The following is a 23,365-nucleotide window of genomic DNA, read 5'->3' as shown; positions in this document are numbered from 1 at the left end:
CGCAGACAAAGGTATATGTACACAAAACGAGTAGGGGTGAAACAGTTCATCACGTGACTTTATCACTACTACCCGATCACGTGACTAAGTGTTTTCCCCGTCACGAGATAAACAATTGTCAGATTAGCAGATTAAGTAATGAAACAATTATTTCATGCCTACTAGGAAAACAGTCAAATCTATTGCCCCTCGGTAGTGGCGAAGACCCGGGAAACTGTTGTTCTTGGCCTACGGCCTCTGCCAAGTTTTTCGGGTTATCGCTACTTCCTTTGGACAGTTTTGACTGTTTCTTGAGTAGACGCAAAATAATTGTATACTTAGGTGACACTGCTGTTCGCTTCAAATGAGTTAAACTATTAGTTGACTATCAAACCAAATCTGTATCACTGTCAATGCTGCGTTACTTACTGTCTAAGCATGTAAATTCAATTAAGTAAACTATCACTAAATTTTCCGTTCAAATGATGACTTCCATAGCGTAATATTTCATCTCCCGAAATTGAAGAGTTCCATAGCTTTTTTTTTTAATCAGCGATGTTTAAGCAGGTATGGGGTATGTGGAGATACTATGTATCAACAATTTGATAAAACAGACTATAGGAACAGTAGTCTCGAATTCAATTTTACAGTTAAATCCCTGATGATGAAATATTTTTACACAAGTAATAAAAATGTGTTAAAACAATTTACAGGAAGCTATCTGATCTTTATTTTGCGGGGTAATTATGCAGTACACGGGTTCGACATACTGATATTGTAACATGGATTCCCGCCCCTGCCACTTATTGATCACTCGTTTTGTCGTCCACAAAACGAGTGATTAATGAATGGCGTGGGGCAGGGATCAGACTAAGTTACAAATAGCCTAAAATTTATTTATTTATTTTACATGATGAAATCATTGATAACGCTCAATATACACTTGTAATGTTTTATTAAGAACTGGATCGGACACTAAGAACCGGGTCAAAGATTTAAAACGCCGTTTTGGGATATACATGTATATACATGTACCTTGAGTGCGTTCGAGATCGCCGTTCTTCATACGAGTACACAGTCCTGTCGATCCCGAATGCCGAGTACGCAACCCGAGAACAGGTTCGAGGTGTAAGAACTCACCCCACCTCTGTAGGTAGTGTGGTCGAAGAACACGTTCGTGCGCACATGTTCTCGCCTTTCGAGACTCTAAGAAAGGATCACCGGAACAACGGGAACGGCGATTTCGAACGCACTCCAATATCGTTTCACTCAGGTACTTGGCTTTGCTGCTCATATTCAAGACCTGCTGAATACATGTATCTGTAGTTTCCCTGGATGATTTTCCTTTTCCGTGAATGCGAATGACCTACATAGTAGGTAATAGATATGGCGCTAGCACCCTAATCTTTTTAAAAAGATAAGCTTGTTTCCAAACATGTTTTTCATAAAACTTTCATCACATTTATTGCAAACTTCACTCATTATACATCGTGCTGGTTTTTAAAACCATTTACTTCTCGCTCCCGTCACAGGGGCTAAGCCCGTTTTGGGCCCTAACTCCGTGATACCATAAATATAGATATTTTATGGTATCACAGAGTTCGGGCCCAAAACGGGCTTAGCCCCTGTGGCTCCCGTATTCATTATTCACACAATATAAACAGCATTGCACGAAATTCGGGGGCCATTCAAACTGAGTCGAGTTTTGTAATAAAACAATTCTGCTGGTGACTGCTGATGCAAACAAAATAGATCTAAAGACAAAATAAATAAATAAATAAATAAATCTGGCAGCGTTTAAACTTTGAAAAGCGAAATTAAAGACCTCGTTATGCTGCACAAAGATGTTAGTGTGCTGAAGGTAACGGGGCGTTTTAATGTTCATCTCTGTATACAATAAGCGGTTGCTGCAAATGTATCATTAGACAGGGCCTATAAATGATTGCCCAGGACCTGCTCGACCGTTTGGAACAACGCCACGTCAAAAAATGTACGTATGGCTATATCACTTCCGGGATAGATTTTCTTTATTACAGTAGGGGGGGGGGGGAGTCCTTTTGTTTGACTTCACCCTGCAGATGGGGACGTCTCAGTATGAGTTAAAATTCTCGACGGGTCGCAAAAACAAGCAACCAACCAAAGGATAGGATATTATTGGACGAATGGTAGAATAATATCCTCAAAGGATCATTCGAGGTGTCAGTCAGTACGTGCCGATATTTACGCTAATTTTCAACCAGTATGACCAAAACCACATTTTGACGCGTCTGTCTTGACTCCCATTCATATAACCTCCGAGGGGAAAAAATGACATTTAAAATTAATTGGCATTAGACTTTTACCATGAACGATTACGTACTACAGATATTTATAAAATTATTGAATTTAAAGTCCGTCAATATACAATGATAGAGAAAGGCTTGTAACGCTTTTAATATGATACCTAATTTCGCCAATTAAAAAAAATAATTAGATACAAATATATATACATGTGTCCAGTCATTCAAATGAAGAAAAACAAACCCTTTTATTATAGATCTGCTTCACAAAGGATTGTCATTTTTAAACATATAGGAAACAAGAATATCGGGGGGGGGGGGGGGGGGGGGGGGGGGGGGGGGGGGGTCAGCAAAGAGCAAAGTTTTGGTAATCTTGCATACGTGTGTAAATCCAATAATTCAATTGTTGAAGTCCATAATGGAAATGTAATTCCAAATACATGCACTCCCCTGTATTAATAATTCAACAGAAATTAAGCGTGTCACGAATGAGCTATACAGAGAAAATGATGAAACACAAGCGTTAATATTCTGAACCCCTGATTCGGTATCCATATACACTGTGGAAGCATCATTGTTCGTGGGGGATTGATGTTCGTGGATTTCGTGGGTCACTCTTACCCACGAATTTACGTGTCCTCGAACATATTTAATAATAAGTAGTGTTATCTCTCCTAGCGACATCGTATCGCGTACCCACGAAATTAAGTCCCCACGAACCAGGAAGATTTTGCTTTACCACGAACATTGGTCCCCCACGAATTAAATTGATTCCACTGTAGTTCTTTAATTACCCACTTGAATCAACACTTAACCAGGTGAAACCAATTATTTGTCCCAGTAACAGATGGATAGACATATATGGTAAAATCAAATTTTATTGATACCCTCCAAAACGTTGTTTGCAAGGGAGGATATCGGAAGAATTCTAAAAAACCTATAATTGATCATGGCTTTCTCCAAACTTAACTAGTACGTGCAAAAGATATTTGCATGTTAGTATAGAACATTTCCACAGAAAAGTCTTTTTCATAGAATTGTGGCGTCATCGACATATAACACTTTTGCAAATCTTATGATGAATTTATAACAATACTCATTTACCCTTAGCTTTAAGTTGTCCACGATCGTTATCCATATAAATTTCAAGATAAGATGTTATCTATTTATTTGTAATATGATTAATCAGGTATATTACTTTGATAAATGGGATCTAGAAAGGTTAATGCATAAGCTATTAAAAATTGTATTCCGAAAATGTTTCCCGTCTGGTAGTTTTTCAAAACACGCAAGAAAATCCACCAAATTGAATATATTCATGATGTCATAATTATTGCCATAGAGATGCAGTTAGAAGATAATACACAATTTCTAACTTCTCGGGCTCTGTACAGTAAAATGGTGGCACATCTTTTTTTCTTTGAATGTTTTGAAAATACAGTGAAAACGAGGCTAAAGAAAAGTGAATGTGAACTATCTTCATATAAAAAACAAATGTCAACGTATTCAAAATTTCAAAGATTCTACTCAAGTCAATTAAGTTATTCCAAATAGAAATCCATGTTAAATCAAGGTATCAATTTTCAAAAGTATCAAAGTTTTTACTTGTAAAATCAAGGTATTAGAATTTTCCTTTAGTATAATATTAAAGTTTATCACTTGTAAAATCAAAGTATTAGAATTTTCCTTTAGTATAATGTTAAAGTTTATCACTTGTAAAATCAAAGTATTAGAATTTTCCTTTAGTATAATGTTAAAGTTTATCACTTGTAAAATCAAAGTATTAGAATTGTTTCTATAGTAAGTATCAAAAGTTATCACTTTTAAAATCAAAGTATTAGAATTTTCCTTTAGTATAATTTTAAAGTTTATCACTTGTAAAATCAAAGTATTAGAATTGTTTCTATAGTAAGTATCAAAAGTTATCACTTTTAAAATCAAAGTATTAGAATATTTTAGATATTAAATCAAACATCATAGTATCCACTGCACTATACAGAGAGAGGTAAGAGAGAGAATATATTAAATTTTACAAGTGTACTTACTTTCTAGAATTTCACGGTCGTCTGCATCCGCCTGATAAATAATATGAAAACTCCGCATGTAATGACATAATAAGAAATATGATAGAAATGTATCATACATCTCTTATACAGGTATAGTTCTCCTACAGCGAAGCGATGGCAACCTGTGGCAGACGTCAATTAAAATATTTCAAGAAACAGATCTGCTATTGACCTCCTGATAACAGGCAAATATCATTAGAATCAGACATCTAATTATGGAAAATTGATCTCCAATAACTTTAGAGATAGCTGTATGTGATTGATTTGGGGAGCAACTAAGCCAGTCGATTTTATTCTTGATTCCAAGGCCGCGTCAAACCTATTTAAACGTTACAACGTTTCACTTGCGTATAGCAGTGGCGGATCCAGAGGGGGCTTTCGGGGGTTAGACCCTTCGTCAGAAAAATTCGCTAAAGTAGGTAAAAATATCGCATTTTAAGGATGGAATTCCACCTCCACTCTTTGAAAATCAAATCAATTGTAGAACTTCTCTCGAAAATTTCTGGAACCCTCCCCTCCCTGTATAGATTGCTGATACAATTCCTTCGCCAAACTCCCAATATCAGAAGTGAAAGGCGCGGATCTCTCGATGTGACCATCAAAACTGATGTTTCGTGTCGCAGTGGGTGTACTGTCGAAATTAATATATCAATATTGTTTATCGATGCAGTTGACCTAGTTTAGCTATCATTCATAACACGTTCTACTTTTAGAGCAACGTTTGGGAAAGTTCGACATTCTAACACACATGACATAGTAGAACGTGTTTACACGTAATGCACACTCTGTAGAAATAGAATTCTTTAGAAGTTTGTTGTGGTATAGATAGACTGTAAGTCTGTGGTAATGAACACTCTGCAGAATTATTTGGATATTACATTACTGGGGACTGGACGTGACGGACGATTTTGACAGCGTTGTAAACAGGCGTATTCAGCTCAACGATAAACAAAGGACACTGCTTAGTGAACTTTGATTACTGATAGGTAGCATTTGTTCATAGATATATTTTATTGTAAATGATTGTAAATAAATTGTAAAATCTTTCAAATCCTGTTTTTGATTTTTGCTGAACTTGGGCATTTTCTTATCCATAACAGAATCGGGAGCTGGTCCAGAATTATTCAGACACGTAGCATCGTTTTTCAAAGTGGGAGTGGGTATAGGAAAAGACGGTAAGGTGTCTAAAACTCTTGACTAACCCCCCACCCCCTCCCTCTCGATTCTACGTGCCTGTTATTGCAAAGTTTATTTAAGTTATTGATTTTCATAACCAGCAGAAATCGACCATTAAAAGTTTTGATGGACATGGATTTAGTTTGACACATAACAGTTATAGAGAGAACACAAGTTATTTCAATATCAAGTTGTCAAGCAATCTTATGTAAAAAAAAAAAAAAAAAAAAAAAAAAAGAATAAGCTAACTCACAGATTTTGGCACATAACAAATTAATGTAACTTGATAAATGAAATAGAAAGTAAAAGTTTTCCATAATGTAATGGCTATGCTAATATAGTAGAACATCGATTTTTTTTGCGTCAATTCACAATGTGGTGGAACAGCTTCGATATGTCGATATTAACTACATGCACTTTATTTTGTGAAACCGTCACATTTGGTTTGATGAGCAAGTTAGATTAAATGAATGTTTTATCCAAACATCATATTCACATGTCAGAGAATTCAACAGTAAGAAATTGAAACATTGGAATGCAGGGGTTTTCCCCAAAAGTTTCTTTTAAATCGTTGTACGTGAAAAAAGCAATATATTGCTCAAAACATGTTAGAATAATTTTGCAATACATGACAATCTCTATTGGGCAGATGTAAACCATGCATGGATATTCCTTTTATCACATGTTAACCCCCCCCCCCCCCCCCCCCCCCCCGGCTATTCATTTACGTTACTCTATCATTGGGAGCGCTTCCTGACATTTTGTAAACAATCTACGTAAAATTGACGTTTGTTTGTGACGTCACAAACGGCGTAGGAAAATAAAATTTATTTAATAGGTAATATCCACTGGATAAAGGAGTAAAGACATGATAAAACACATGCGTACACGTTTTTAGCACAGGCACTTATATCGCTTGGGGGCCTAATTACTATATACATGTATAAGAGTACTCTTATATATAGTAATTAGGCCCCCAAGCGATGCAAGTGCCTGTGATTTTTAGGACAATGATCTAAGACCGTATGCTATATTCTTGGCAGTAAATTACACATAATGACATAGGATAAGAAAAAGAAAATGATTTTCTCAATTTTTCCTTAGGAAAAGATTAGGAGTAGGGCGTTTAAAATGGCCCCTATAGAGAGGCAGCAAGTTAAAGATATAATAGTTTTGAAATTTCTTTTTCTTTTACTGGAGACAAAAGTCAGTTCTTTCAATTATTTTTCAAATGAGGGAATAGAGTGATATTTTACTTCGTCGTTGATTCACCAAAAATGTAGTCTCCATAATGTGCTTTTGGTGTATTAGTCCGAGCATTTCCCTCACCCTTCCACGGAGAAAGCAGTGGTAAATTTGTATTTTTCCGTAAACGTTTTGTTAAATTTCGATACATTTGTTGTTGTTGACTGACGTTGACTTCTGATGTTGTTGACTGACGTTGCTTCTAATATTGTTGACTGATGTTGACTTCTGATGTTGTTGATATTGTTGACTGACGTTTACTTCTGTTAATGTTGACTGACGTTGACTTTTAATGTTGTTGACTGACGTTGACTTCTGATGATGTTGACTTCTGATGATGTTGACTGACGTTAACTTCTGATGTTGCTGACTGACGTTAACTTCTGATATTGTTGACTGACGTTAACTTCTGATATTGTTGACTGACGTTAACTTCTGATAATGTTGATTGACGTTGACTTCTGATGATGTTGACTGCCGTTGACTTCTGATATTGTTGACTGACGTTAACTTCTGATGTTGTTGACTTCAGATGTTGACTGACGTTGACTTTTGATGTACAGTGTATATATCATCCCTAGCTAAGGAATGTTTACCTAAAACTTGATCAGATTAATTATTTGACTTACATTGTAATATGTTGATATTCAGACCTTTCGTACTGACTGTAATTCAAAACATAATAATTGCAGTATTACTATTCATGTATTTCTTAAGGAGGTACTCTACATCGTCATAATGGCTGACTTCCTTTTAAAACATGGATAAATATATAAATATCAGCAATATTTGTCTATTCATTTCGACAAATGTCGCCTAGCTGAGTAGCTTAGTAGGTGCTGAACTGTAGATTGCGGGTACGTCCAGTAGGGGTTTTAATTTTTTTCCAGATTGCTTTAAGGAATGAATTTATTATTTTTTCGTTGGATGGAGGTATACCACGAAAAAAAGACGGAAAACTGCATAATGTAAAAGTTTTCCGTCTTTTTTTCCCAATGGTATACCTCCATCCAACGAAAAAATAATAAATTCATTCCTTATCATTTAATATTTTAAAACATTATTTGATTTGAGTTGAATTAACGAGTTATTATTGGACTACATTCTATGTCATTTCGAGATGGGCGTAGTAATTTGTGAATACACAACTTTAAGAAAAAACTAAAACTGTTGTTTACTATTGAGCAAACGGGTTTCTTGTGGACTGAAGATTGCAGTTTTAAAAGGATGAGTTAGAGATAAGTCCCACTGAGAGAAAATTGGAGTAATTTTGTTGAGTGGAACTGGAATTAAGTGCAAAGTTCGATGTCGGTCCTTACAGAAAGCGTGGGACATGTGCATAATCAAGATGTAGGATGCCAGGTAGGGTTCTCTTGAGGGTTGTCACGGCGTCCAGGGGGACAAGTGAGTGTTACAGAGGGTTTTTCGAGTTTTATCAGTGAATTCTTAAGGCTATAACAGCTGTTGTAATGTCGCACGGAAGCCTCGTTTCGGTGCCCACATATAAACATATTATGCCGGAGTTCGAAACCATAGTCGTTAAGGGATATGCTATTGCAGTATCTCTGAGGCAGTGTGCGGTGTATCTGATATTTTGGTTTGTGACATGAAGGAAGTTGTCGCAAGGTGCCAACTGGACTATTATCATCCCCGGTTGAATACATTTAACTCTCAGCCCGGAATTGCAGAAGCAGACGTATGTTGTTTGGGGGGGGGGGGGGGGGTGGGGTGTCCTCAAATAACCATGTTTATTTCATTTTGCATAATTAATTATTATTTATATTTGATATTTGTTTTTGTTTAATAAATTTATATAGATCGATATAATTATAGAACTGTTAAGTTTTTTTCTTTTCAGGATTCCCTAATCTATATATAAATACGAAGCATCCAGAGGAATCCCCAACATTCCAATAGAAAGTAGTTCCGGCCATTTATTTATTTTTTCGTTGGATACAATATTTCAATAATTTTTAACCAATGATAAAGATATCTTCCACGTTTCATCCATATCAAATTTCTCTGGTGTAGCATACATCCTTAATTTTAAAACTCGTAAAACATATACATGTATACACATAATGCAATATTATTTGAATACTTCTAAGAAAAATTGATGGGTGGATGATTAGTTTGAGGAAATTCCCAGGAGGAATAGATTGACAAGAATTACAAGATGTGAGTGATTACAGTTTGTAGCTCTACTAAACAACCAAAGCTCATCCATTTTTCCGCTGGATGGACTATAGATTTTAAAAACGCGCTAATTGGAATAATTCCGGACGGGCTAAATTATCTTCATCAACTGTGATTGAACCTTGTAATCATCAACAGTATCAAATAATCGTTTGATATTCAGACCTTTCGTTCAGACTGTAATTCAAAACAACATAATTGCATGTAATTATTTGTTTACTACGACGTCACAAACACGTGATGAGGCCACACACGTTGACATCTCAGTACATACTCGAGCGGATCCAGAAAATTATCAGAAGGGTGGGTGCGGATCAAAACTTTTTAAAAAGTGTCAATCTAATTGAAATCCTTTGATCCCTTACGATCGCTCCTATGTGTAACGATCGTAGGCGGCCGCCACTTAATTTATATGGCGGCCGCCACATGAATTAACTAGCGACCGCCAGATAAATTAACTGGCGGCCGCCACTTAATTTATATGGCAGTCGCCAGTTAATAAGTGGCGGCCGCCAGTATCCCAAGTTTTACTCAAGAAAATATATCGAACCGAAAGGGGGAGGGGCACTCTGCAGAGTCCAATGGTATGTGGAATAATACTATGAACGGTCCTTATTTAACATGAGACCATAAAAAAAAAAAAAATAGTGACAGTAGTACTATTTGTTGTGGAAATCATAATAATGGTCGTTATTAATGATATCGTTTTGATAAATCAATATGATCGTGGGAAAAACCAGTTAAACTATGTAAACTATCCAACGTATCGTGCAAATATTTCACCAAATGTCATATTGGTAGAATGCCACCTTACATAACTACATCTGTACAAAATTCCAAACTCCGGAAAAGTCGTCCATGATTGATTGTAATTTACGGTCCTAACCCTTTATTTTGCAATCATTGAGACTGACGCCGGGAATTCCGTACATGTGTAATACCACATAATACATTAGTATATACGAAGATAAAAGGTCAATGGGATAATAAGACTTGAACCTTTGATATTTAACAGCAAGATTATATTTTGAGGAACTTCTACGTACTATTCAATGTGAAGACATTTAGTCATGGATTCAACATGGTTACATGTATTTCTCCTTATGAGTGGAAGTAAGTTCGAAACTTCTCTCTCTCTCTCTCTCTCTCTCTCTCTCTCTCTCTCTCTCACTTAAAATTAAATTGTCGGGAGATGAAATTTTATATGCATCCACTGTACAGATGACTGAGAAAAAAGTAACTGCTTTCTCAGACCCGCGACAGGAACGATTCCCCCATCAAATAGCTGTCTTTACTATACTGATGTATACAGTTTTACTGTATAATGAGGGAAGAGAAATAGATATCATTTTCACCATACTTTGCTAGTGACAAATGACATTGCTTTAGAACTCTTCACAAACAACATGCTATATTATAATTGAGGAATTTTGTTAACGACGTACGTTATTGGGTGACATATGGTGTCCGGATAGGGCCATGTGCAAAAGCGTAATATTTAGCGCGTTTCTTAAATCGGATCACGCGCTCGTCCTTTTTCGTAACCGGTAAGAAGACACGCACGAGGACCGGCGCAAGAAATGCATCAATTCGATGCATTTCTTCGCCGGAAGCGCGCCTGTGGATGAGGTTAAAAGACCAGAACCGAATCCCTGTATAATTAGTCTCGTTCAATCAGACGCTCTGATAACTCCGTAAATCTCCGACTGCTTGTCAGAGATTTACGGAGTTAGCAGAGCGTCTGGTTGCACGAGAGTACTGTATAATGCGTTATTTAGATTTTCATCACAAATTCAGTTTTAGTATCATTAACGTCTTATTCATTCTAATACACGTGCATAATCATATAAGAGGGACTTTATAGTTGTAGAATACCTCAGGTATGATATCTTAGATGCATTTGAAAGCTCGCGTTTCATATTGTAACGTACGACTATGACGTTATAGTTGCATTTGTGTACACGTGGCAACAGACTCTGATGGCGTCGATCCACATACGAGGGTCATTTGCGGTTACGGAAATAACCGAGTAGTTACGATTGGCTAACACACAAGCTTTCGCGCTATATCACACAACACGCCGTAGCGCTAATACACAACACGCCGTCGCGCTGTTACGTTAACACGCTAACAGACAACACGCATAGCGCAACGGCGTGTTAGCGTGACAACTGTGTCTGGGAGGATTTTAAAATGGTGTGAAACCTTATTCAATAGGTGGTGTACAGTGTACATTTTGTACATTGTAATATCAGGACATCTATTTCGCACAATGAGAATACGATGATTTTATCGATGCGCAATTGTCATTGCGTTATCTCCCTTGGTAATTGACGCAATCACAGTTTATCTAACTCAGGTATATAAGGAGGCGCTGTTGTAGCAACCCCTCTCTTTGTTTGTAACAATCCAACTGGGAGGTTGGTTGTTGATTTTTTTTTTTTTTTTTGAAATATAAATGTTTTATCATTAGCGATTAAATATATAATCTAGAATGCTTATACGAGATAAACGGGTCTATTTCAGTTTATAGCGGATACGTCGGTGGATATCAGAAACTGGATTTAAACGATAAAATAAATCAAGTATTCAACGAGAGAAAGAGGGAAATCGCAACCAATAATCCCCCACATCGCATGGCCGATCTGTTAATGGATGATAACAACGGGCTGCACCTTTTCGACTACGGAAAAACGATAGAAAACACAAAAATTATCCGATTCCAAGAAACGTTCAAGGGCATTCCTATTCACAATGCTTACGTCACAGAAGAAGTCGATTCCGACACGGGCGAGTGGACAGGGCAGGTTTCCGGTATTTGGTATGAAAGACTAGAAGAAGATATACCATCAATTGCTCCTCAGCTGAATGAAAATCAGGCCTTGTATATTGCATTGTTCAATGAAGGATTGAAGAATATGTCTGAAGTACAGGGTTGTAAAATTATTTTAACCATTGTCCCAATCAACGAGACTGCAGCACTCTGTTATGATGTGACCTTGACAATCGTTTCGCCAGGAAGTATGAAAACACCGGGCTTTTTTATTGATGCAAATTCAGGTCAAATACTGAGAAAAATGCAACGATTACAAAATTCCGTAATAAATGCTGTTGGTGGAAATACTAAAACAAAGAAAATTAACTACGGGGTCGATTTTCCACCATTAGAAGTCAGAACCAACAGAAAGGGAAAGCGTTGTCGATTGAAATCAAAATATGTACGTGTGTACGACTTACAATCTGCAACAGAGCTCCCAGCAGGATCTAAACCATTTACATTCCAATGCGAAGACGGTGTAAAAGATGAAGTCAATGGTGGCTTTTCTCCTCTGTCTGATGCATTTTATATGTCACAGCGAGTGTTCGAAATGTTTGAAGATTGGGCTCACATACCAGTCGTACCCAACCCTCCGATTGACATATGGATACATTACGGAGATCTGAAATTTGCGGCGATGTACAATGGAAGGAATCTGGTTTTTGGTGATGGTAATAAGAACTTCTTCCCTCTCGTCACGTATGACGTAGTCGGTCACGAGTTTGCTCATGTGTTCACTGAAAGTCACTCAAATCTCGAGTACGAGAACCAGTCAGGTGGAATTAACGAGGCATATTCCGACCTTGCTGGCGAAGCTTTTGAATTATATGCGACGGGGACTTACGATCTTCATATAGGTGCTAAAGCCGATAAAAATGACGAGGAAGGCATTCGTGATTTATGTAATCAAAACAAAGATGGAAACTCCATAGTACATGTCAAAAATTATTTTGACAAGATGGAAGTTCATTTGTCGAGTGGAATCCTTAATAGGGTTTCTTGTACATTGATCAAAGACCCGACTATTGGGCTTAAAGTTGCTTTTCAGATTTATACCCACGCTAACAGATTTTATTGGAGCCCTAACAGTAATTTTTCCGATGCTGCTTGCGGAATACTCAAGGCCACTTATGATCTCGGGCACGACACAGATGTTATCCGAGGCGCACTAAACGGAGTCGGAATTACCGGTTGTAAACTGGAATCATACATTCGTAAGATTTACGGAAAAACACACATTAAAAGTTTATCAGCAAACGAAAATGAAAACATTGTCTTTGGTTTCAACGGACATTTGTCTGTAGCTCGGATTATTCGAGTTTTTACGGAAGGTGGGTCCGGCGATGTGGACTTGTTCGTGAATAATGGACTAAAACTGGACAAAGCTTCCACGAAATACAAATCTACTTTCAAAGGGAACTTCGAGGTTGTACAGATTCCATATACGGAATGTGCGACGAATATTTGTTTCATTCATCTTGTTCCCCGACTTCGAAACTTCAAGGGAGTTTCCTTTGAAATTGATATTATTTAGAGTACCTCAGATTTAATAGGCTAACAATCTGGTGTAAACCTGTACTGAAACTCTGTAGAATGAATACTAGGTGTTCAGTATTTTTAATGCTTGAATCAATAAAAACTACGTTCTGACGCATGCTGTTGAATTACTGACAGGGAACCTTAATTTGAATATGGAACACGCGTGTCATCCACCTGTTTTGATCTGCTTCACTCCAATGATATAGCCGGCTATTGGTACTTTGCGGAACGGAACCGATTGTGGGGTACCCTAAGGGGGAATCCACTGTAAAAAAAAAATTTGGTTGTAAAAATAAAATACTGGACTTTAATCTTCTAGTTATATACATAATTGTGTCCATTGATGCTGGCCTAAGAGAAGTAGAGAGTTGTAAAACACAATACCAGGATTTAAAGTTGTATTTTTTAAATATACAATTGTGTTCAATCATCTGACCTTTACTTCTGCGTTGATATCTGTAGTTAATGTATAAACTATGCTTAATTTTCGATTTGCATTTATTACTGATATAAAATGGATATTTTCTGCGCTGGTTCCGTTCCGTTTCGCTAAATACCAATATCCGTGTGGATATTAGTATTTAACGGAACGGAAAGAAACATCGAAATTCAAGAGTTATTCTACATCTACAATTAGACACTTGCTATTCAATTATGCTCATTCTTTTTAATCGTACAGAATCTTAAGACAACGAATTATCTTTTTTTCCGATGGGGGTGGGGGTGGAAATAACTGCTTTCGTACACATTCGTGTGTTTTTGAACATGTCTGAAATTTTTTATTGCAATTTGTTTCGGTTTTGAAGGCGAATTTTCACACATGTTCAATCGCATCTTAAGACACCGAATTCCCTCTTTTCTTTTTCTTGTTGTGGTTTTTTTTTTTTGGGGGGGGGGATGGGATTGTAAATTAATGCCACGTTATTTTCTCCTGTTTTTGTTGAAGCTTTCATTTTCATCGGTTTATTTGATCACTCTGAACGTCAGAGGAGTTGTTAATTTCAAAAATCAATATACATATAGATATATATAGGATTCCGTTCCGTTCCGCTAAATACCAATAGCCGTGTGGATATTAGTACTTAACGGAACGGAACGAAACATCGAAATGGAAGTGTTATCCTACACCTACAATTAGTCTTTTGTTATTCAAATATGCTCATTCTTTTTAATCGTACAGAATCTGAAGACACCGAATTATCTTTTTTCCTATGGGGGTGGGGGTGGAAATAACTGCTTTCACACACATGCATGTGTTTTTGAACATGTCTGAAATTTTTTATTGCAATTTACTTTGGTTTTGAAGATGCATTTAACACGTGTTCAATCGCATCTTAAGACACCGAATTCCCTCTTTTCTTTTTCTTGTGTTGTTTTTTTGGTTTTTTTTGGGGGGGGGGGGGGGTGATTTTTTTTGGGTAAATTAATGCCAGGTTATTTTCTCCTGTTTTTGTAGAAGCTTTCATTTTCATCAGTTTATTATTTGATCACTCTGAAAGTCAGAGGAATTGTTAATTTGAAAAATCAATATACATATAGATATATATAGGATTCCGTTCCGCTAAATACCAATAGCCGTGTGGATATTAGTACTTAACGGAACGGAACGAAACATCGAATTTCAAGTGTTACTCTACAAGTCCAAGTAGTCTGTTATTAAGTGTTCTCATTCTTTATAATCGCATCTTAAGACACCGAATTCTCTCTTTTCTTTTTATTTTGTGGGTTTTTTCAGGAGGTGTTTTTTTTTTTTTTTTTTTTTTTTTTGTAAATTAATGCCAGGTTATTTTTTATTGTTTTTGCTGAAGATTTCTTTTTCATCGGTTTATTTAATCACTCTGAAAGTCAGAGGAATTGTTAATTTGAAAAATCAATATACATATAGATATATATAGGATTCCGTTCCGTTCCGCTAAATACCAATAGCCGTGTGGATATTAGTACTTAACGGAACGGAACGAAACATCGAAATGGAAGTGTTATTCTACACCTACAATTAGTCTCTTGCTATTCAAATATGCTCATTCTTTTTAATCGTACATAATCTTAAGACACCGCATTATCTTTTTTCCTATGGGGGTGGGGGTGGAAATAACTGCTTTCACACACATGCATGTGTTTTTGAACATGTCTGAAATTTTTGATTGTAATTTACTTTGGTTTTGAAGATGCATTTAACACGTGTTCAATCGCATCTTAAGACACCGAATTCCCTCTTTTACTTTTTCTTGTGTTGTTTTTTTTTTTGGGGGGGGGGGTGATTTTATTTTTGGTAAATTAATGCCAGGTTATTTTCTCCTGTTTTTGTAGAAGCTTTAATTTTCATCAGTTTATTATTTGATCACTCTGAAAGTCAGAGGAATTATTAATTTGAAAAATCAATATACATATAGATATATATAGGATTCCGTTCCGTTCCGCTAAATACCAATAGCCGTGTGGATATTAGTACTTAACGGAACGGAACGAAACATCGAAATGGAAGTGTTATTCTACACCTACAATTAGTCTCTTGTTATTCAAATATGCTCATTCTTTTTAATCGTACAGAATCTTGAGACACCGCATTATCTTTTATTCCCTATGGGAGTGGGGGTGGGGAGGAAATAACTGCTTTCACACAGATACATGTGTTTTTGAACATGCCTGAAATTTTTGATTGCAATTTGTTTCGGTTTTGAAGGCGCATTTTCACACGTGTTCAATCGCAGCTTCAGACACAGAATTCTGTTTTCTTTTTCTTTTCTTTTTTTTTCTTTTTTTTTTTTTTTTTTTTGGTTGTTTTTTTTTTTTTTTTGCAAATTAATAGCACATTATTTTCTCCTGTTTTTGTTGAAGCTTTCATTTTCATCGGATTATTATTTGATCACTCTGAAAGTCAGAGGAATTGTTAATTTGAAAAATCAATATACATATAGATATATATAGGATTCCGTTCTGTTCCGCTAAATACCAATAGCCGTGTGGATATTAGTACTTAACGGAACGGAACGAAACATCGAAATGGAAGTGTTATTCTACATATACAATTAGACTCTTGCTATTCAATTATGCTCAGTCTTTTTAATCGTACAGAATCTTAAGACAACGAATTATCTTTTTTTCCTAAGGGGATGGGGGTGGAAATAACTGCTTTCACACACATGCGAACATGCCTGAAATTTTTTATTGCAATTTGTTTCGGTTTTGAAGACGCATTTTCACACGTGTTCAATCTCATCTTAAGACACCGAATTCTCTCTTTTCTTTTGTGTTTTTTTTTCTGGGGGTGGGTGGGTTTTTTTTTTTTGTGTTTTCTTTTCTAAATTAATACCACGTTATTTTCTCCTGTTTTTGTTGAAGATTTGTTTTTCATCGGTTTATTATTTGATCACTCTGAAAGTCAGAGGAATTGTTAATTTCAAAAATTAATATACATATAGATATATATAGGATTCCGTTCCGTTTCGCTAAATACCAATATCCGTGTGGATATTAGTACTTAACGGAACGGAACGAAACGGAATCGAAATGGAAGTGTTATTCTACACCTACAATTAGTCTCTTGTTATTCAATTATGCTCATTCTTTTTAATCACAGAATCTGAAGACACCGAATTATCTCTTTTATCCTAATGGGGTGGGGGTTGAAATAACTGCTTTCACACAAATGGATGTGTTTTTGAACATGCCTGAAATTTTTGATTGCAATTTGTTTCGGTTTTGAAGGGGCATTTTCACACGTGTTCAAGTGTTTAAGACACCGAATTCCTTCTTTTCTTTTCTTTTTTTTTGGGGGGGGGGTCGGGTGTTTTTGTAAATGAAGGCCACATTTTCTTCTGACATAACTGATGAATCATCTGTTGTGTACAAAAAGTGATGAATTTTCCACCATTTTTGAAAAGTACAATCATCGAAGAATGTATTAAGTAACAAGTCTTACAATTGACATTACTGTATAGAGAGAAAAATTCCCACGAAGGATTTGCCCTGGACCCACTGGGGGCCGCTAGGCGGTCCCAGCCTCCTGTCTCATAAAGTTGCCCCCCCCCCCCTCCTCCAACCGTAATTCCTGGATCCGTCCCTGGTACTAATATATAAAATTCAGTAACAAAATAAAGGAGAGGTGAACATGATGATTAAGAAGCATTGCTACCACTTAAAACACTCTTTAAAAACGGAATTAAATAAAAATGACAAACGAATTTAAAACGATTACTGCTAAGGGTTTAATGCCTGACCAAAAAAAATCACATAGTTTTCATCAACAACAACAACACCCCCCCCCCCCACCCCCCCACCCACCCCCCCAAAAAACCCTCTATTTGATGAATGTTTAAAATAATGATAATCAGTGTATGAAAATTAATGTCGGATGATATGAACTTACAAGGGTTTTTAAAAACCTTCTCACCCTAATTATTTGAATTTAGATTTTTATCTGACATTGATCATCTTTACATCTACCCTAAAAGAGTTCAACCTCTCTCTCTCTCTCTCTCTCTCTCTCTCTCTCTCTCTTACATCAAAAGCAAGGGGAGAGTTGCAACCCCCTTCTACACCCATCGTTAAGAGCAACGAAAACGTCTTCCATCCGATTTTGAAATGATTTGTAAAGTTCCCTACGTTATTCCAAATAAATCACTAGTTATGTAACCAATCGTTAGATGGTGATAACATACTTTTGATCCCTCCTTGCCCCTTATTTAAAGGGGCATGGATTCGATTTGAGCTGAAAATTTCGAAATTATATTTTTTCAATTTTATTTTTTACAACGTCTAACTGAAGTATTTCTAAAGGTCATCCAAAATTTTAATATCAGTTGTTGAGTTACAAGTGAGATACAGCACTAACAATTCTTCGTTATGTAAGGCCTGTGCCATTTTAAAAAAAAAATATGTATTAATAGAAAATAGCATGTTTAAAACAAAAGATATGTGCCAAACACTGGAAACTATTTAATTGTATTCATAATTATCTTGCAAATTGAAAAATAATGCTTTAAACAAACTTTTACTGGTATATATAGCTTATATGTAAACAGGGCACGAACCTTTTTATACATAACAAAGAATGGTGAGCTCTGTATCTCACATGCACCTCGACAACTAAAAAATACCTTAGTTAGACATTCTAAACATTAAAAATGGATAATAAGATTTGAAAATTTTCAGCATATATATATATATATATATATATAGAGAGAGAGAGAGAGAGAGAGAGAGAGAGAGAGAGAGAGAGGTAAGTAAGTAGGTAAATCTTTTATTATAGTGACATGTGTAATACAAATTCTATATTTCAGTAAGATACATGATAAAATAATTTTACACCCGGCCCAACGGACCTATATGTCACTTTAATCAATTTAACATATTCAATGATGTCTGCGCATGTATAGTCATTTGTATGTATATTAAGTAGTAGATGGTTTAATTATGTGGCTTTCCTTAAGTATTTTTGTCTGATGTTATAAGAATTATAGATAAATTTTGCAGTTTGTCTTGGGGAATATTATAAACAATATTAGTAAACGCAGAGTCATCCATTTGATTTAAATTTACATTAAGTCCAATTTCATTATATAGAGTTTTTCTTTGTTCTTTAGAAAAGGGACACACTGGTAGAAAGTGTTTTTCAGACTCAATTTGATTTAGGTCACATATTCTATCCTCGACTGGTTCTCCTTTATATCGACCCGTTTCGATCCGCAAGGGCAGTATTTCACATCTGGACATGGCCGTAGTAGATCTTAATGGTTTTGGAATATCCAATGTTACGTATTTTTCTACGCTGTAGCATGATTTCAAAATGGTGTAAGTTCTGAGTTTTGGAACATGCTGTAAGTCATTCAACCAATCGGTTTCCATGTTTAAACGTATTTTCTCCTCTGCATGCTGTAAATTACAAGGTGTAGAGTTTTGGTAGATATGTTCAAAGTGTAGAGAGTCCATATTTTTTATTTGAAAATTCCAGTTAAATTGGTTGTTTTGCATCCGATCGATTCCAGAGAAACACGCGTTTTGTAAGACGTTCATTTTCCATGTATACTAGGCGATTCGAAAGGCGTAACATATTTATTTTGTGACGACAGAATGACATAATCCCTCCACATTCCCCCTTGGACTGCTAACAACGGGGTAGTATCTTATACGAGGAAGTATCTTATAGTGCTCGGTTTTGAACCATCTCAAAGCAGTGATGTATCTTGTATCCCCAAACTTCGCTGCTATAATCTAAGATAGGAACGACACAATTGGTGAATAATTTTTCGAACGTTAAGAATCTAATAGATTTAATTGTATGAATTTTCGAGATGACTGATCGAGAGCCCGGCCTCCAGATTTAGCTAACTTTTCTGCATTCTTTTTAAATTCACGTTTTTCGTCGAAGATTACCCCTAGATATTTGTATGACGTCTCATATTCAAGAAAACTTTCCCCTATATGAAAATTAAAGTTGCTACGTTTTAATCTGTTTTTCCTCCAGTGTACTACTATTTTGGATTTTTGCGTGTTGATTCGTAGTCGCCATTTCCTACACCAGTCGTTGACGACGTTTATCATGTGTTGCATATCATTTTCAGAGTGGGAGATTAAGGCAATGTCGTCAGCATGTAGAAGTAGACTAAAGTTATAATCGTTGATCTGAACTCCTTTGTTTAAAGATTTAAGTTTTACTGCTAGATCGTTAATAAAAAGGGCAAACAATGCAGGAGATTAATTATCACCTTGTCGAACTGCAGTGTTGCATCGAAACCAATCTGTGTACCCGCCATTCAACCGAACACATGACTCTGTATCTGTGTAAATTGTTGAAGTTGCCATCAATTCCATTGTTCAGTAGACAGTAATGGAGTAATTCTCTATCAACGGTATCAAACGCTTTCTGTAGGGCCATGAACGTGACAAAGGCCGAGTTGTAATTCTGGATAACGCAATTTAAAATAAATATATGATCCAAGCATGATTTATTCTGCCGAAAACCATCTACTAAAAGTTCATTTTCTTCTAAATGTCATGAGCTTGTTTAAAATCGAGTTATAAATCTTTGATTCTACACATTGCAAACTAATACCTCTGTAGTTCAATGGGATTCTAGGGTAAGAGTTTTTGTCTTTCAAAATTATTATATATATATATAATTCACGAAAATTTCGCGTTATAACGCTGAAATATTTTTTTTTCAACCACGTAAAAGAGAATTTGGTGTCTTAAGATATAGGATTTCGGATATTTCAAAGCAAACTAGGAATTGCGAAACGGCATTTTAACGTTTTCATTTTGCAACAAACATGTTTATTAAATACTGCAGACTCAAATTCCATTGCTTTGGGGGGTATTTATGTAACCACAAGTACAGAAACGAAATTAATTACGATTTTTGTAACACTACCGTATTCAACCAATATATTACGCATACAATTAAAGAACAATTGTACCAAAATATTTGGGTAAAAGTGAATGGTAGAGATATCAACAACGATTGATTAACACAGCCGTTAATATTACACCTATACAATAAAGATCTGTATTCAAAATTCGTTATTTAAATGCATGACTGTATTAATATTTGTTTATGGTATAATAACAAACTATCAAATGTATTTGATTTTGAGTGTGCATTGAATTTAAGACTTTCAAGTTGTTTTTTTTAAAGTCGAATTTCCAATAAAAAGTAAGTTTTATGTGGGGTATTTGAGGAATATTATTTTTTTTCTCTCTCTTTTTTTTAATAGTTTAAAAATTAATAAATCCTCCTGGAGTTTCATTTACAAAAACGAAATCGTATTTATGTATGAAAAAAGGTAGCAGATTGTAATTTTAAACTTCTCAATAATCTTCTATGTAACAAATGTTTTCTCATGAAAATACACAAAAACGGAATCAATCAAAGAAAATATTGAAGACAATGAACACTTGATTTATTTTTGTGAAAATGTAAAGCATATTTGGGAAATAACTTCAAAGGTTGTCATATTTGACATCAAATGGAAACACATTCTTATTGGATTTTACTTTGATAACAACCACAGAATTGTCATTTTGAATAACGTACATGTAATTTCTACTATAGCAACCGTTATTTACAAATACAAGATATACGGTAGAATCAAAGAAATTGAAGAAAGTACCGAAAATATATACATGCATGTTAAAGCTTCTTTAAAGATGTACTCTCATCGATACAAAAGGCTACGTATAGATTTCAATGATATATTTGAAAAAATTAGTAAAATATTGTGGTGTTACGGATATTATCCGTACCGGTTTAGATTTTATAGTACTTTAAACTCTGTTTTGTGTACATCAGGGAAGAAATTATAATCTTATTTTCCAGTTGTTAGACAGTCCAAAGAGTAAGTTTTATATGCAAAATGTGTCATACTATGTACTTATCAAATACGTGAAGCCACACTTATTTTCTTGCAACCGTTTTTGCATATATTGATGAAACATGAATTTGGAGATCGCACATGGTCACGGCATTATGTAAAACCTGGATTAGATATCATCTTCTTTACAATTATTACATTTTCATGAATGTCATATGAAGTTGCATGTATTTATTAGTCAATTTAATATATTCTACTAGAAATATTAATATGTGTACGCCAAATTATTGTCATAGATCCCTATTTTCATGAAGGTTGGAATTTTGGCATTGTGTAAATCATGGACTGGCCATGTGGTGCAACTTTGGGAATTATTGTCTAAACTTTTATTATTTGTAAGATTGATGTTTTGTGATTGTATGTTTTTTGCCTCTTATTACCACTTTGTAAGATGACCTTTTACTATTGTAGTCTCTTACCCTCTGAAGTACATCTATGAATGAGGAGGCCAATAAACATCTTTGAAAATCTTTTAAGCTTGTTTGTGCACATATTGTGATGCAATTATATATATATCAATGTTTTCTTGTTATCAAGACATGCGCCCGAATGTCTTGAACATTGTAAGGGCACTTTGAAATATGAATAAACTATTTTAAAAAAGTTTCTCTTCAGACACGGCCGCTAATCTCCTTTGCCTCATTATTATAATACGGGTTTTCATTTTCAATAAAAAAAAAAAGAATGAAAATAATTGAATAACAACTTATTGCATCTGTAGCAAAACACTTCAATTTCGATGCATTTTATTCCGTTCTGTTAAATACTAATATCCACACGGATATTGGTATTTAGCGGAATGAAACGGAACCAGATATTGCTACTTAGTTAAGATGTTTTTAACACAAATAAATCTGCAGTTATACCCCCTCGCAACTCTTTCTATAAAATGGTGTTCAAGTTACTACTTCCGATAACGCACAAAAAGTTGAATTATTGAATGATTATCCTCCTTCAGTTTCAAATGTTGATGATAGTCGCAGAAGTCAACCTAAATTTTTCTCTTTATACAGTGATGTTCCGCAATTTATACACATTACAGAACAAGATATTTTATATAATTTCCTTTTTAGCGGTTAACAAAGAAAAGGTCCTGACTATCAAAAAATGTTAAAGAGTACTACATATTCAATCAATTGTAAGACTTGTTATCTAATAAATTCTTGGATAATTGTATTTTTCCAAACTGTTGGAAAATTTATCACTTTTTGTACAAAAAAGATGACCCGTCAGTTATGTCCGGAGAAAATAATGTGGCCTTAATTTACAAAAAGCCCCGACACCAAACCACCCCCAGAGCCCCCGAAAAAAAGAAGAAGAGGGAATTCGGTGTCTTGAAAACGTGTGAAAATACGTCTTCAAAACCGAAACAAATTGCAATCAAAAAGTTCATGCATGTGTGTGAAAGCAGTTATCCCCCCCCCCCCCCCCCTAGGAAAAAAGAGATAATTCGGTGTCTTCAGATTCTGTACGATTAAAAAGAATGAGCATAATTGAATAACAAGAGACTAATTGTAGGTGTAGAATAACACTTCCATTTCGATTCCGTTTCATTCCGTTCCGTTAAGTACTAATATCCACACGGCTATTGGTATTTAGCGGAACGGAACGGAATCCTATATATATCTATATGTATATTGATTTTTCAAATTAACAATTCCTCTGACTTTCAGAGTGATCAAATAATAAACCGAT

The 23,365-nt window shown here is 35.4% G+C and overlaps 1 protein-coding gene across 1 annotated transcript; it reads left to right on the top strand.

Moving 5' to 3' along the window:
* Positions 1–9,851: 9,851 nt before the first annotated feature.
* On the top strand, positions 9,852–14,822 carry LOC125666835 (virulence metalloprotease-like). Its single transcript, XM_048900163.2, has 2 exons — positions 9,852–10,054; positions 11,468–14,822. Exons 1-2 carry the CDS (start codon positions 10,012–10,014, stop codon positions 13,291–13,293), a joined length of 1,869 nt encoding a protein of 622 aa, XP_048756120.2. The 5' UTR covers positions 9,852–10,011; the 3' UTR covers positions 13,294–14,822.
* The last annotated feature ends 8,543 nt before the right edge of the window (positions 14,823–23,365 follow it).

This window comes from Ostrea edulis, chromosome 10 (assembly GCF_947568905.1).
Source record: "Ostrea edulis chromosome 10, xbOstEdul1.1, whole genome shotgun sequence".
In the NCBI taxonomy this organism is placed as follows: domain Eukaryota; kingdom Metazoa; phylum Mollusca; class Bivalvia; order Ostreida; family Ostreidae; genus Ostrea; species Ostrea edulis.
This window is presented reverse-complemented; position numbering and strand designations above follow the sequence as displayed.

What these genes read in the sequence shown, in the direction of transcription:
- LOC125666835 (XM_048900163.2), top strand. Translation starts at nt 10,012, where the DNA reads ATGGATTCAACATGGTTACATGTATTTCTCCTTATGAGTGGAA. An exon ending in ATTTCTCCTTATGAGTGGAA is followed by an intron (nt 10,055 to 11,467) that starts GTAAGTTCGAAA and finishes GGTCTATTTCAG; the next exon opens with TTTATAGCGGATACGTCGGT.